This window comes from Garra rufa, chromosome 22 (genome assembly GCF_049309525.1).
Source record: "Garra rufa chromosome 22, GarRuf1.0, whole genome shotgun sequence".
Classification (NCBI taxonomy): domain Eukaryota; kingdom Metazoa; phylum Chordata; class Actinopteri; order Cypriniformes; family Cyprinidae; genus Garra; species Garra rufa.
The window spans coordinates 5,557,165-5,574,439 of NC_133382.1; the positions used below are offsets into that span (position 1 = coordinate 5,557,165).

A 17,275-nucleotide genomic window follows, 5' to 3' on the forward strand; every position below is an offset into this window, starting at 1 on the left:
TACCATGTTGGAAATCTGCCGCTTGGCCTAGTTTCTGGAGGGAAGGCATCATGTTCTGCTTCAGAATGTACAGTACATAATGGAATCCATGTTTCCCTCAATGAACTGCAGCTCCCCAGTACCAGCAGCACTCATGCAGCCCCAGACCATGATGCTACCACCACCATGTTTGACTATAGGCAAGACACAATTTTCTTGGTACTCCTCACCAGGGCATTGCCACACATGCTGGACACCATCTGAGCCAAACAAGTTTATCTTATAGTCTCATCAGACCACAAGACATGGTTTTAGTTATTCATGCTCTTGGACAGGTTGTCTTCAGCAAACTTTTTGCAGGCTTTCTTGTGAGCCAGCTTCAGATGAGGCTTCCTTCTGGGACAACGCCTATGAAAACTGACTTGTTGCAGTGTGTGGCGTATGGTCTGAGCGCTGACAAGCTGACCTTCTACTTCTGCAACTTTTAAAGCAATGCTGGCAGCACTCATGCATCTGTTTTTTGAAGTCAGGTTCTGCACCTGATACACAGAACGAGTGCTCTTGGTGAAAGTTTTTTTCTTGTTTTATGACTCCATAAATTAGAATATACTGCCAAAGACAAAAAACAAAAACATTTTCACTGTTTATTGGTATAAAATGGTATAAAAATTTTGGTATAAAATTGGTATAAAATCAGTGTGAGTGGAATGTGAACAAACCTGGAGAATATACGCTGTTGTTCAAAAGTTCGGGATCAGTAAGCTGATCAGTAAACCAAGGCTACATTTATTTAATTAAAAATATAGAAAAAAAAATATATTGCGAAATATTATTGCAATGTAAAATAAAGTTTTTCTATTTTAATATACATTAAAATCTAATTTATTCCTGTGACCAAAGCTCAATTTTCAGCATCATTACTCCAGTATGAGTCACATGATCCTTCAGAAATCATTCTAATATGCTGATTTATTATCAGTGCTGCTTATTTTTTTTTAAACCTCAGATATTTTTTTCAGGATTTATTAATGAATAAAAAGTTTAAAAGAAGAGCATTTATTTAAAAAAAAATCTAACAATATACAGCACTGTTCAAATTTTTGGGGTCAGTAATTTTTTTTTAAAGAAATTAATACTTTTATTAAGGAAGGATGTGTTAAATTAAAAAAAAGTGATAGCAAAGACTTATATTTTAGAAAAGATTTATATTTAGAATAAATGCCATTCTTTTTAATTTTTCATTCATCGAAGAATCCAGAAAAAGTATCACAGGTTCCAATTTTTTTTTTTTATACTGGAGTAATGATGAATACTGGAGAAAATTCAGCTTTGCATCACAAAAAAAAAATACATTTTAAAGTATATTGAAAAATGGCATTTTAAAATATTACTGTTTTTTCTGTATTTTTATACAGAAGCATAAGAGACTTTTTTAAAAACATCACAAGTCTTACTAATCCCAAACCTTTGAACGGCAGTGTAGATAGGAATAAAACTGTAAAATTAGCTGTATGTAAGAGAAAAACTCTTTGAAGATACAGATTGGAATTGAAATCTGCCGATGCATACAGATAAAGTGTCAGAAAATAAACACTTAAATGTGTATTTTGGATGTTTTCTTTCTACTAGTGTGAAAGAAGACATGATGTGGAATCAGAATAGTCTAAAATCTCAAAACTGTGCAGTGCATGAAAAAAAGCTTTTTTCTGTAGTGCATTGCCTTAAAACAACAGATATATGAAAGCTTTTCAAAGCTCCTTTCTCTTTTCAATAGTAATTGTGTTGTTTATTCATCTTCACGTCGATCCAAATCTCTCTTGTTTTTTTTTTTTATTTATTTGTTTTTTTTTTTATAAAACACAAAAGAATCGAATGTTCCATACAGCAGTATTATGTTTTTTTTTTTTGGAGTTTGACAGTCTCTAACTTTCATTGTGTTTAAGAGATTCTTCTCCTTTGATGTTTCATGAAAGAAAGTCTTCAGATTTGGACCGTCTTGATGGCGTATGCAGTAAATAATGAGAGGATTCTGCTTTCTAATCCACTACAGCTACATAAAAATCGGCGACAAGGAGTGCGAATACAACCCCAGTTTTCGTCTGATCCTTCACACCAAGCTGGCAAACCCTCACTACCAGCCAGAGCTCCAGGCTCAGTGTACACTGGTTAACTTCACGGTGACGCGGGACGGGCTGGAGGACCAGCTGCTAGCGTCCGTGGTCAGCATGGAGAGACCCGACCTGGAGGAGCTGAAGGTACGTCAGCTTCTTCTCAATCAGACTCTCTGAGGAGCATCACAGCCATATCAGATCGCTCTCTCCACGCTTAATTGCGGGACGGTTAAGTAGATAGTATTTGACAGGTGTTTTGGAGCTTAATTGGATTTATCAGTTTCTGAGGTCTAGATTGGCTGAACTCAAAGATAATTAGTCATCATGCGCTGACAGACAGAACGGTCAATCACAGCAGTTCTGCATGCGTATTTGAGGCTCCACAGCTCGACTCTGTCTTCTCACCTTTAGTTACAAAAGGGTAATTAGTGCTTTACTTTTTGCACTTTCGTGTATATAATTAGCACACTTTCCCTGAGCAGTTTTGCTTTGACTATTGGTAGCACATACGCACATGTATATTAGTGCATTAGCATAACATTACTGTAAGTAATTAGCTGGAAAGGTCAAGCAAGCATTTGTGCCACAGGCTTGAACTTCCCCATTCAAGGATTAGTTCACTTCCAGAACGCAAATTTACAGATAATGTACTCATTATCATCCTTTTCATCCAAGATGTTCATGTTTTTCTTTCTTCAGTTGTAAAGAAATTGTTTTTTGAGGAAAACATTTCAGGATTTCTCTCCGTATAATGGATATGTATGGTGCCCCCAAGTTTGAACTTCCAAAATGAAGTTTAAACTCAGCTTCAAAGGGCTCTAAAAGATCCCAGCCGAGGAGAAAGGGTCTTATCTAGCGAAACGATTGGTTAATTTTGAAACAAAGTTATAATTTATATACTTTTTGACCTCAAACGATCCTCTTGTCTCATCTCTGCGATGCACATGCGTAGTAATCTGGGTCAATACAGTTAAGGTATGTTGAAAAACTCCCATCTTGTTTTCATCCTCAACTTCAAAATCGCCCTACATCGCTGTTGAGGTACCGACCCAGTGTTTACAAAGTCAACATGCAAAGACGATCAAACGCCCTTTACAAAAAAAGTAAAACAGTTTTGTAGGACAAAGCTGCGTTTAAACTGCATTTTAGAAATTCAAACTTGGGGGCACCATACATATCCATTATATAGAGAGAAATCCTGAAATGTTGTCCTCAAAAAACATAATTTCTTTACAACTGAAGATAGAAAGACATGAACATCTTGGATGACAGGGGGGTGAGTACATGATCTGTACATTTTTATTCTAAAAGTGAACTAATCCTTTTAGTTTCTCAGTTTTTTTCCCAACCTGTCAACAGTTTTACTTCATTTTCTCTTCCTGAAATGTCTGTCTGATGCTGAAGCTGAGGCTTTCATTTGTGAGCTAATTACAACAAACCGAAGACGTGTTTTTGAATAACTGACAGGAAGTGAATGCGGTTATTTTGAGATGAGCATTCCGTAAAATTGAAATGTTACTTAATGAAGCTTGATTAATTAGTGTTTCATAGCTGAGATCCTAAAGATGGGGAAACGCGACCGTACTCTCTTATCATCTTAATTAATATTGAAAGTTGTAAGAAAAGCGTGACAGTCCCTTAGCACCTGCTTTAACATGAGGGAAGATGAAGAGTTTCACTTGCTGATCATTATACTCTGGCCAGTGTTTGCTGGATTTATAATTAGATCTTATGCAACCGCACCGCGGGGACGCGCTTTCTTATTTAGATGTTTTTTTAGAGGGTTTGTTTATATTCCCTGGCTTGTGTTTTACATCACGCACTACCAACATAATTGCGCTGAGCAAACTTGTGTAGTTTTTTATCTTATTACAGCGTGAAATCCAGGCCATTAGATGAAGTAAATGTCACTGTGATCGCTGGAGAGCCGCATCAGTCTCTTCTAATGAGCAGGACCGCTCTGCTCTTCTGAAATCATCTGACCAACGTCACTTTGGGTTGCATAATTACTCGGCTGAGATTGTAAGTGTACTGAGTTTCTTCACAATAAGCGTGGGGCTGCTAGTTAATTGTTTGTTTTCCAGGTCTGGGTTAATTGGACGCACAAGATGCCAGTGGAAATGTAATCATTAATGAGTGAGTCATTAGGATGGGATAGTTGAACATACCTGTTTTCCTCTTCTCTGATGAAGGGTCGTGTCTCTGAACCCAGGTGTTTTTCTTCAGCGTTGTTATTTGTAAGTCATATAGAGGCTCTGGTGGTCACTGATGGAGCAACGCTATTATAGTTGAGTTTTTTTTGCAGATTGACCTCTTCAGGGATGAGTTTTGTCTTGACGGTTCAATACTCACAATGACGGCTCTATGATTTGAGATCATCAGCGAGTGTGTGTGTGTTTGTTTCGCTATCCAAACGTGGGAAATGGATCCATCAGCATTGACAATTCCATCACACACTGGCGGATGCGGTTTTTGATGTCTGTTAATCCGCGCAAAGACTAGCTTCATGTCTCCTGCATATATTGATCTCCACAGCCGTTCAGATGCCCTCTCATGTCCGTGACTTTGCCCCGTGGCTCTTGTTTTCATGAATCTTCTTCACACATCTTTCCACACACGTCTTTATGTGTCTTTTACTTTGTAGTCGAACCTCACAAAGCAGCAGAACGGCTTCAAAATCACTTTGAAAACTCTGGAGGACAACCTGCTCTCACGGCTCTCCTCCGCGTCCGGAAACTTCCTGGGAGACATCGAGTTGGTGGAGAACCTGGAGATCACCAAACGAACGGCGGCCGAGATTGAAGTCAAGGTGTGTTCTTAGGTTTTCAACTATGGTAACGAGTAATTTACAGTAAATAAATGACCTGGTATTTTGCTGTAAAAGTACAGTAGCAACATTTAAGTATTACAGATTTTAACTTGAGTTTACTGCAAAAGAATATATGTTTCATTAACTGTCAATTAACCAAATTAATTAAGTTTTTCCCCTTTACAGTACATCATTTTAACCAATTAGGAACTTAGTTAACTAATTAAAAATGTTCTTCCACTTAATTTTTACAGTCTTTTACTGTTAAAATGACAATGCTCATATAAATATACAGTATAAATATACACAGCTGTGTACAGTTTGATAGTAGCACAACAGTTTCAATAAAATGTTTATATATATATATATATATATATATATATATATATATATATATATATTATAACATTTATAAAAATGTTACCGTTTATATAAAATAAATAATTATACAAAAAAAATATACAAAAATATAATTCATTAAGTTATGGTTAAATTTGACAATAATAAATGTAGTTTGGTCAATCTATCTCTATCTAAGAATATTACAGTTAAATAACAATAACACTAAAAACAGCACACTTGGCCGACAATATAAGATGGACACAAATCTGAACACTTTATATATTTATATATTTATATATATTTCAGGTCCTTTATATACATACATATGAAATCCATTATATTTTTTCACAAATTTCATTTGTTCCGTTTTAATTTTTTTCTGGATTCCATTTTTAAATTTCCATTAAAATTTTCTAGACTCTGTTTTAATAATTCAATTAAATTTTATCAAAAAGCATGTCTAATTAATTAGCATGTCTAAATAAATCATAAAACTTACATGATTTAACAGCGGTTTATTAAAAGTTTGACAAAAATTATATTTTTTAGGACCATATGGAATACGTTTTTGTATTTTTACCAAATTCTGTGTTGTCCATTAATTTTCCATTTTAATTGTTTCTTTAAATAATAACTAAAATATTCTCTAAATAATTGAATTTATATTTTTAAAAAAACGAATTTATTATTGTTAATATTATTGTCATATTAATTAATTCATTCATTCATTCATTCCAAAAATACTGTGCAAATACTGTGTTTACATTTTTCTGGTAAATATTTTTTTTCTGGTATTTAATCCTATTTTGGTATTTAATAATCCTTAAAACAATTTTTTTCATAATAATTTTATTGGTAGTAGTAGTACTATCATTACATTAAGTAACACATTTCTGTCACAATTTCTTCAAATTAAACCAAAATGTATTTTAAGTTACTGTTTGTATGTGATATGATGATAAATTGTAAAATGCTCATAAAGTGACTCTCAGAGCAGTTCTAGAGAGTATGTTCATGCGTTCATGTACTCGTATATTGAGGTGGCAGAGGCTGAAAACACAGCGAGTGTCAAACATGCTTCAATATGTGTGTAGTAAACGAAACCGCACGTCTGCGCAATTCAGTCACACAGAGATACACAGAACATGCAAGATTCATATTTAAATAGTATTTTTGTGGCCTAATATTCATCGACACTAGTCCATATCGTGTTTTGATTTAAGTGTATTTTTAATTTATTCTACCAAAATTTGCGAATTGCATGACATTCTGCGTTATACTACAGTAAAATTCCATTTTTATGACTGGATCCCACGATTCTGTCCATGTTTTCTGCATTGCGGAAGTAAATATGAAATATTGCTAAGACATAACTAATAGCTAATGAAATCCATTGACAAACAATTTGTTCATATCTGTTTGATTTATCAGTTAATTATATATGTTATATGTTATTAGAACACACTTATATTCAGTGATGTTTCATGAGTGTGAGTAAATTCTGCAGTCTGTCATCCGTCCCAAACACATATTAACACATATTAATAATGATCCTAATCTTGTTTTGCTGTGTTCCAGGTGAAGGAGGCTAAGGTGACGGAGGCTGAGATCAATGATGCGCGGGAACACTACCGTCCGGCGGCGGCCCGCGGCTCGCTCCTGTACTTCATCATGAACGACCTCAATAAAATCCATCCCATGTACCAGTTCTCTCTTAAGGTAGCGCAGTCCCGACTCGCACCGGCTCTTAAGAACCTGTTGTTTATTTCCCTGTGCTCCAGGATTTAGTTATTGTGTTTCTCTCCTGCTTTTATGACGCTGTGTTTGTCCCATGCTAACGCAAGTATTCAGTTGTGATGAACTGCAGCAGTTAATATAATGTTCTTCAGTAGCTCAGTGTATTACTACGCTAGCTAATAACACAGGGATCGCTATGGCTAGATTTATTTAGCTTTATTATGTTTCATAGTGCGCCATCGTTTACCTGATCAGAACTGAATGTGATGAGATTAGGAATAGGTACCATGAAATAATACAATGATAATAAATAGACAGCATGTCATGACTGGTTGCAAGCAAAAGCAAATACACTGCTACTCCAATCTAGAACCACCAAACTCAGCCCAGCTCTTCAGACTGATCTCCCTTAGTGTGCTATATCTTTTCTAACTGATCGGACTTACGGTTTTCTTAAAAATGATGATTAACCAGGGAAAAATCCCATAGACTTTATTTGAAGGAATGTTCAAATAAGCCAACACTATTCAAACTCCAACTGTCAAAATTCAGTTTAAACTCCCAGAATCCTTTGAGACTAAATGAAGCTTCCCTTCTATCAACTATTTCTAATCCACTCAAACTTCCATTCTATCTAATATTTCTAATCTATTTATCTATCTAGCCAAGCCTAGCAACTAGAATCATGCTAGTAACTTGTTAATCATGCTAGCAACATGCTAGTAGCTTGTCAGCCATGCTAATGATATGTAAATAACGTGCTGATCATGCTAGAAACATACTAATCATGTTAGAAACATACTAAACATTCTTGAAAAATATTAGAATCATGCTAACTACATTCTAATAATGATAGCAACATGCTAATCATCTAATCCAGGGGTGTCAAACTCAGTTCCCGGAGGGCTGCAGCCCTGCAGAGTTTTGTTCTAACCCCGCTTCAACACGCATACTCTGCAGTTTTCAATAAAGCCTTAAGGACTTGATTAGTTGGTTCAGGTGTGTTTAATTAGAGCTGCATCTAAACTCTGCAGGGCTGCAGCCCTCCAGGACCGGAGTTCGACAACCCTGATTTAATCCATCTACAGTCAAGCCCAAAATTATTCATACCCCTGGCAAATTCTGACTTAAAGTTACTTTTATTCAACCAGTAAGATTTTTTTTGCCCGGAAATGACACAGGCTTCTCCCAAAAGAAAATAAGACGATGTACAAGAGGCATCTTTGTGGAATTTTTTTTTTTTTTTTAGCTTTTATTTACATTTGAGCGAAAAGTGGCATGTTCAAAATCATTCATACCCTTTGCAAACTGTCACAGTCTATGGGAAAATCCAAAGTTCTATACCATTCCAAATAGTTCAAGCTGTTCTAAAGCATCCTAATTACCCTGATTCATTGGGAACAGCTGTTTTAATCAACTCAACAGGTGAAAAACAGAAGCTCTCTGCTGTTGGTTTGTGGACAGTCATGGCTAAGACAAAGGAGATCACTGAGGACCTGCAGCTGTGGATTGTGGCTGCTCACAAGTCAGGAAAATGAAAAAGGAGCAATACATCAAAATTCTCAACAACAACATCAGGCAGTCTGCAGAGAAACTTGGCCTTGGGCATTTCAACACGACAACGATGCAAAACACACAGCAAAAGTGGTGAAGAAATGGTTAGCAGACAAAACCATCAACGTTTTGCAGTGGCCCAACCAGAGTCCTGACTTAAATCCAATTGAGAATCTGTGGAGGGAGCTAAAGATCAGGGTGATGGCAAGGAGACCCTCCAACCTGAAAGAGTTGGAGCTCATCACTAAAGATAAATGGGCAAAAATACCAGTGGAGACATGCAAAAAGCTGGTCAGCAATTATAGGAAGCGTTTGATTGCTGTAATAGCCAATAAAGGCTTTTCTATTGATTATTGAGAAGGTTATGAATAATTTTGGACATGCCACTTTTTGTTCAAATGTAAATTAAAGATGAGTAGTAGTTTTTTTTTCCACAATGATGCCTCTTGTACATCGTCTTTTTATCTTTTGGGAGAAGCCTGTGTCATTTCCGGTCAAAAAAAAATTGCTGTTTGAAAAAAGTAACTAAGTCAGAATTTGCCAGGGGTATGAATAATTTCCAGCTTGACTGTATATAAAGTTCAAAACTTTAAGCTTTTACAGCTGCTTTACACTTTCAAGCTAGGCTTTCTCAAGCCAACCTAAAGTTTGTCTTGACAAACTTTTTAATGTAGTTTAATTGAATTATTTTATTTTATTTTATTTTTCCCCTCTAAATGCAGCTCTGAATTCTTTGTGAAATACTTTATTTTAATATTCATAAGCAGTTTTGCAGACATAAATGGAGAACAGATTATGAATGTATAGTTAATTTGTACTCTGGTTTTCTTGTGTTTTCAGTCATCATGCTGACAAGATACAATCTACAGCTATCAAAAAATAATTGCCTTTTCCTTTGTGTACAAATTTATGCAGAGAAATCTTGATCTTCCCCAGAACTAGTTACAGAAGTGTCTCATTAGAGAATGAGAGAAAAGCAGAAGAGTAAGTTCTTTCAGTCCTCTCTGTGTGTTTACTCTCATGTAACGAGTGCATTTGTGTGCTCCTCACGTCCAGGCCTTCAACGTCGTGTTTCAAAATGCCGTACAAAAAGCTGACCCGGACGAGACCTTGAAACAACGGGTCTTAAATCTGATCGACAGCATCACGTCGTTGGTGTTCCAGTACACCACCCGCGGGCTCTTCGAGTGTGACAAACTCACCTACACCGCCCAGCTGGCCTTCCAGGTGAGACTTCGCTTCATCACGCGGCTCAAACATATGCCATGTCCCCTCCTGCTTCTCTTAAACACACATTTATGTCCGCTTTAGATCCTGCTCATGAATAAAGAGATTAATCCCAAAGAGCTGGACTTCCTGCTGCGCTACCCGGTACTGCCGGGCGTGACGTCACCCGTCGACTTCCTGTCCAACCACTCCTGGGGAGGAATTAAAGTGAGTTACTCAGTGTAATGGTTATAACGAATGATTCTTTCTCTCTATTATTTATTTGTACGAAAGGATGAAAATGTGGCCGGAGGGAGCAGAAGCATCATCATATCGCTAAACAGAACTCACTTTACAAACTCTCTGTCCTCATCATATCTTAATATAGGCCCATTTGGCTGCTCAAATCTGCTCAGATGAGCTTTAATGCCAGGAAAGCTGTTAGCTGACGCTGATGTCGTGATGCTTTTATGTTGCTGTTTTTGATTTTGCTGAATAAATCACCATCCACATTCACGGTATGAAAAATTAAAGCTCGGACTTTCGACAAAGGTCGTTTAGCTTTAAAGAAGAAATTAAGTTAAAACAACAGGAGAGTAAATGATGAGCTAGTTTTTCATTTTTAGGTGAGCTAGTAATTTCAAACTTAAATGATTAGTTCACTTTTAGAACAAAAATTTACAGATAATGTACTCACCCCCTTGTCATCCAAAAAGTTCATGTCTTTCTTTCTTCAGTCATAAAGAAATAGTTTTTTGAGGAAAACATTTCAGGATTTCTCTCCATTTAATGGATATGTATGGTGCCTCCAAGTTTGAACTTCCTCAGAAGTTTCCCTCAAAAAACACAATTTCTTATCTGTAAGTTTTTGTTCTGGAAGTGAACTAATCCTTTAAGGCAAAGAACACGAGTGAAGTGCTTTCTGCCATGTTTTAACTGTCACATTAGCATTTAATGAAACAAAGATTGCTGAAGTCATTTTGAATTGGGAATTTACATTTCGCAATTCTTACTTTTTTCTCAGAATTGTGAGACATAAACTCATAATTGTGAGTTATAAAGTCAGAATTGCAAGATATAAACTTACAGTTCTGACTTTTTTAATCAGAATAGCAATACCTCCGCAGGTCGTTCGTAACAAGAGAAAGACAGTCATTTCTTGCCAAGATATTTTCCGAGATGATAGACGATGTTATAGAATAATTATTTATTGAAAACCTAATTTTGACCAAAAATTGACATCCTATTTTTTCAAATTTCCTAAAAAAAAAAAAAACATCCGATAGGTTTTCCCAGATTGCATCACATATAAATAAAGATAAAACTCACAATTCTGACTTTTTTCTTGCAAATGTGAGATTGTATTTCGCAATTCTGACTTTTTTTCATGGGTTCATGTTTTTTTTTTTTTCACAAATGTGAGAAAAAATTCAGAATTCCTTGATTTAAACTCTCAATTCTGAGAAAAAAGTGAGTTTATATGTCACAATTCTTACTTTTTTACTTAGAATTGTGAGATATAAACTTGTCATTGCGACTAATAAAGTCCAATTCTGAACAGGAAACAACGACTGATATGTTCTGAGAATTGTATAGAAGTGTATATCTCACAATTCTGACTTGGATAGTTTTTACTAATTTACTAATAGACATACTAATCTGTGTTAAAATAAAATAATAATGTTTTACATCCCTGTAAATTGACTCCAAATCTCAGGTGAAAATTGTCATTTTGACCCTTCTTTACAAAATAGTGGATTACTCAGTGAATACACGTCCATGACATTTATTACTAATAATTATGTTGTTGTCTTTTGGGGGTTTCTATAATATTATAATTTTTATATCACAATATCTGCATCATAGATGCTATTTGCAATTCAAAATGACTAAATGAATAGTTATTATACAGAAACCCATCACTTAGTTTCTACTTTAAGTGCACTACTGTACATCTACCAGTTTTTATCTCTTCTATTCTGTCTTGAAAACTTTTACCGCTTTCTAAATATCTTCACCTTTCGGTGCTTCAGGAGGTTTCTCGCTGTTCACCAGCAGATCGTTGGTGATAGGAATGTAAATCTGATCTCATTTTAGAGTCCACGAGTCCATAATGTGCTCAAATCTGCCATTAAGATATAGTGTTTCCCATAAGCAAGGCTTTCTGGGATTACGAGTCATCATCATTCTCCCGTCGCTTTCGGCATCTTCAGGTCGAGCCGAGTCTCTGTATGAAAGACCGGCATATGTCACAGCATTGTTCTTCTGAGAGGAGATAAATATAAGTGCGCAATAGGAAATCCTCTATTCTGCTGCATATGCACTTCTGAAAGTCTGCTTTATGAAGAAACACGTTCATGTTTACTCAGCAGTCTGTGCCAGAAAGACACTTTACTTTGTAGTTCGATATGATTAGCGCTTTGACAATGTTGTATCTGAACTCTTTATTCTGTCCAGGGCTTACATGTCTGTCATCATAACGTTTGATAAGATTGCACACTGTCCACTCAGCACCGTGCAAAATAATGCATACTAAATGAGTCATACTTGTATTATTGATGAAACCCTTAGCTGAGACAGCAAACATATTCGGAAAGTCCTGCAGCGTGACATGCTAAACTCTAGATAAAGATTATTTAAACAGCTTTTTTGCTAATTATTTTCTAATTATTATTCATGCAGCTTTTATGGCTTCATATTAATTCTGAGACGATGTGATCTATTTATTTGTACTTTTAAAAATTCATTTGCAGCACCACAGGACTATTTCACATGAACTAATAAAAGCTAAACTGAAGTCCATAGACATACTGTTCATCAAGTGCCTTTCGAAACTTTTTTACTTGTATCTGTAATCTATGCAAGCCTATTTCTGCCACCTAATATAAAATTTAAAAAAGGTAATTGAGTTTAAATTTAAATTTAATATGTATCTCATAATTCTCTTTTCTCGCAATTCCGAATTTACATCTTGCAATTCTGACTGTTTTTTCTCGGAACTGCGAAATACAAACTCGCAATTCAGAATTGTGAGACAAATTTCAAATTGTGAGTTATAATGTCAGAATTGCAAGATTGAATTTTCATTTTTGACTTTTTTAGTCAGAATAGCGAATTATAAATTTGCAATTGCAAGAAATAGTTAGAACAATTTTGACTTTTTTCTCACAAATGCGAGTTTGTATCTCGCACTTCTGACTTTTTTTTATTGCAATTCCGAGATTATATTTCGTAATTTTAACTTTTATCTTGCGAATTCTGAATTAAAAAAAAAAAAAAAAAAAAAAAAAATTTGCAAAGGCGTCTCTCGGTCTGTATCTCGCAATTAAAAAATTTTATTCGAAATTTCGATTTCATGTCTCGCAATTCAGACTTTTTTCTTGCAGTTACGAAAATTATATATAACTTGTGAATTCTGACTTTTTTTTTTAGACATCACACTCAGTTTTTGTTTTGTTCTTTCACAAATGCAAGTTTGTATGTCGCAATTCTGATTTTTTTCTCGATATTTAGATTTCATGTCTCGCAATTCTGACCTTTTTCTCGTAAATGCGAGTTTGCATCCCGCAATTCTGACCTTTTTCTTGCAATTACGAGTTTATATCACATCATTTTGACTTTTATCTCGCAAATGTGAGTTTGTATCTCACAATTCTGAATTTTTTATTGCAGTTACGAGATTATATCTCATAATTGAGGGCGAAAAAAGACTGATACGTTCAACTTGCAGTTAGAATTGCGAGATATAAACTCACAATTTTGAGAAAAAAAATCACAATTGCAAGATATAATCTTGCAATTCTAAGGAAAAAAGTTAGATTTAGAAATTTGAGATAAAAATTACCTTTTTTATTCCATAAGAGGTGGAAATGGGCTTCCATACAAATCAATATTTAGTTTTTTATTATATTTAATGTAATGGAAAATGTGCTTATTTTATGGTGATGTTGTTTCAGTCTCTTAGTGCTATGGAGGAGTTTCATAACCTGGACCGTGACATTGAAGGATCAGCTAAACGCTGGAAGAAGTTTGCAGAGTCCGAGTGTCCGGAGAAAGAGAAGTTCCCTCAGGAGTGGAAGAACAAGACGTCGCTGCAGAGGCTGTGCATGATGAGAGCGCTACGACCCGACAGAATGACTTACGCCGTCAGGTCAGATGTCAATCTGTCCTTCTGTATCACACCCACTTTGAAGTGTTTTCAGACATGTTTTTACAGGAGTGTGTAAACTTTATATTTTATTAACTTACTTGAATGTTGTAAGGATTACAATTTATACATTTAAAATTTGTTGTTAAAAACTGCTAATGTGAATCTGCACAGTAAAGTCTCAATAAGTGAGTCAGATGGTGATTTCAATAACACTTTGATGGATTCTGTTCATTTAGTGAGACTGATTCAGATCAATAAGAGTCATTTGTTCATAAATCAAATCTCTCTTAGAATCTAAAAAAATACTATACATTGACAGCCCAGTCAATGTATAGTATTTTTTCTACATTATCATTATCTTCACTCATTCCTGCTTTATAGATATTGCCATCGTCCATTGGTCAGCCAAGAGTTAGTAGCTCTGTGTTTCTACAGTCCATGATGCTTGACCTTTAGGGAGACACAGGCATTGTTAATATAATAAGACAGTACAGACCAGTGTCTAAAGCAATCAGTCTCCACAGATGCCCTGTGTGGATCCATTCCTGACGTTGTGCTCTTTTTTTATGTTTCAGAAGTACATCATTGTTACAGTGTGACTGTAAAAAAATTTTCAGGTTGCAAAAAGCCAAATATGGTTTCTTTCGCTTTTTAGAGATTTTGTGGAGGAGAAGCTGGGCAGTAAGTATGTGGTGGGACGCTCGCTTGACTTCGCCGTGTCTTATGAGGAGTCCGGAGCGGCCACACCCATGTTCTTCATCCTGTCTCCCGGAGTCGACCCTCTGAAGGATGTGGAGAAACACGGTACTGATGCATGTTATCTGGACCATTTACATCATTTCAGCAAAATGCTGCGGTAATCACCTGTGATTTTAAAGCTAAGGTGTCATTTTGGCATTTTCCAAATGTCATTTTGTTATTTTCAAAATGACCCTGTTAGGATCAGCAGACACCTACAGTCCAGACCAATACATTATGTGCCTTTGCTGTCTTAAAATGAAACTTGTAAACAGCCTAATTATTGTGTCCAGACTTTTCCCTTAAAGGTAGATTTGAAGGTGTATTGATAGTCTTGCTCTGTCTGTCCATGAATGACCGAGTGTGAAGGATCAGATTAAACACGACTAATCAAATCACACACCAGACAATTACTGACCGCACACAGAACACCTTGCATGACTGTTTTGTACTTTAATAACATCCTTCAGGAAGAAAACTAGGATACACATTCGACAACAGAAATTTCCACAATGTTTCGCTGGGCCAGGGGCAGGAAGTGGTGGCAGAACAGGCTCTGGATTTGGCAGCAAAAGAGGGACACTGGGTCATTTTACAGGTAAAACACACAACAAACTCCAGTAAAACCACCTCAGCTACCTCAAAACACACAGTTCCTTGTCAGGTCATTACTAAACTGAAGCCATTTCAGCTCTCTGGATCATAGTTAACTAAAATAAAAATAAAACCATCAAAACCTTTTAATACTTGACACTGCATTCATCAGTTTTCTGATGTGTGTCATTCCTTTAGTGAATCGTCCTCTTAAACTTGTGAAAATTGTGTGTGTACTTTCCCTCTAAATGTTTAAACCAGTGTGGTGTGACAGTAGCGTGTCTCAGATGAAAAATGCCGCATGTGCATTAGCACTTAACTGGCAAAGCAAATGTCTGGGCAGCGTGTGCCTCCCGGCTGATTAATGACCTGTTGTGTTGTGCTGGGAGAGAGAAATGCCCCACACTCGCAATCGCCGCTGCCGGCCTATGGAGGCAAACAGCCGCACTCCACTAATGAGTCCATTAGACCGCCGCCATTTCATCCCAATGTCACTGCGAAGGCGGTGTCCGCTCGGCCACTGCTGCTCATTACACATATTAGTCTGGACGGCTTCCAGCAGCCACCCAAATGTACAAATTGGCTGTATAGATGCGGTTTGATTAAAGAAAACAATCGTGATCAATATGTCAAGAAAACAAGGAGGGCGGTGGTCTGAATTCAGATTTTGTGATATGGACGTTTCTCATCTGGATAAACGTGCTGCATCATCGAACGCACAGGGATGAGGCGCATACACGGCATTACAATGACTTTTATCGACAGGATGAAACGGTGAATGTCTTTACTCGAAATCCTCCGGCTGATCCGCGGCCCGCCGCATGCTGTGCTGATCAGAAACGCACTAGTTTAATTGTCTAAATCGATGGATCCATAGATTCCCATCTCCGTACGGCCTTCCCACAATCGGCTCATCTCCTGTGTCGGTCCACTTATGAATTCAGACGGGTCAATGGAAAGTTCCCCTCCAGTGAAGGTTAATTATATTGCAGCACACGGGGTCCCGGCCAGCTGAAATGCAGAAATCCACTCACTGTAGAGAGGCAATCAATCGCTAATACCGGAGCAGAAAATCCTCAGTCCTGGGAATCAAGAGGCTTAAAGTGACCAGAGTCCCCCTCCCGCCAGAAATGTACCCTTTTAGATACACAATGAGTAGAGACCAGGAGAGCAAGGTGAATTCGCTCAGGGACAACTATTACTTGAAAAGTGGCTGCCAGGATAGTGTTTAACTTTAATGGCTTTTCTGGAAGGAATATGCTGCATTCAGCCAGCCGTTACCAGGCATTATGGGCAGATTCAGCAGGAAGGACCAGTTATGACAGACATGCCGTATAAAAGAACATATCCTTTGACATAATGAAATTATAACCCATTGTGATGTAGTGTCACATCAGTTGTGCATTTTTCTAATTTAATGCTCCTTTTTGAGGACAAATTATAGGTTGAACATTACAATTTGAATGATTAAATCTGCAGTTATTCAAAAAATCACCTCCTGAAGTAACTTAGTATTTTACACATTGGATGTGCCTGAAAATCGCTTGCATTTTTTACTTTTCACCTGGGATGGTAAAAACTGCAGATGGCTCTGAAGCTTTTAGCTGCTGTTTCGTCTCAGAGAGACATTACGTCTGTTTGTGCCCTGGAGATAGAAAGCTGTCATTTGTGTTGACAAGCTAAAAGTTAAAACGGCACTTTGTTTTGTGGAGGCTTTTAGCTCATCCTTGGTACTTTCAAGTCATTACCAGCCAATTGCAATATTGATATCGTTTAGAGGTTTATTTTCTTTCATTTAAATCTTTCTGTGAATCAATAGCGCTGTTATAGTGATTTTAACACTGTGACAGTTCATTCAGCACAATGTTATACTCTGCAGATAACAGCATTAGGGAGGTAATCGTTTGTGCTCCAGCATTATCAGTCATTGTTATTTTCATAGCGCAGTTGTTTTGGTTGTTTTTCTCCTTTTATGCATTACATTTTTAACAAAATGCTAAACATTGCAGTTTAAAGCTTAAGAGTACAAAAGACGTGATACTTTACATGTATACG

General features: G+C 36.5%; 1 protein-coding gene across 1 annotated transcript in view; it reads left to right on the forward strand.

Moving 5' to 3' along the window:
* The window catches only part of dnah9 (dynein, axonemal, heavy chain 9), a 129,381-nt gene that overhangs the window by 88,365 nt on the left and 23,741 nt on the right, over window positions 1-17,275 (forward strand). The window contains exons 55-62 of the mRNA XM_073828970.1: window positions 2,030-2,234; window positions 4,735-4,899; window positions 6,820-6,960; window positions 9,589-9,759; window positions 9,844-9,966; window positions 13,695-13,888; window positions 14,544-14,692; window positions 15,097-15,224. Of these exons, the coding sequence (XP_073685071.1) occupies window positions 2,030-2,234; window positions 4,735-4,899; window positions 6,820-6,960; window positions 9,589-9,759; window positions 9,844-9,966; window positions 13,695-13,888; window positions 14,544-14,692; window positions 15,097-15,224 (1,276 nt within the window). The remainder of the gene's footprint in view (window positions 1-2,029; window positions 2,235-4,734; window positions 4,900-6,819; window positions 6,961-9,588; window positions 9,760-9,843; window positions 9,967-13,694; window positions 13,889-14,543; window positions 14,693-15,096; window positions 15,225-17,275) is intronic.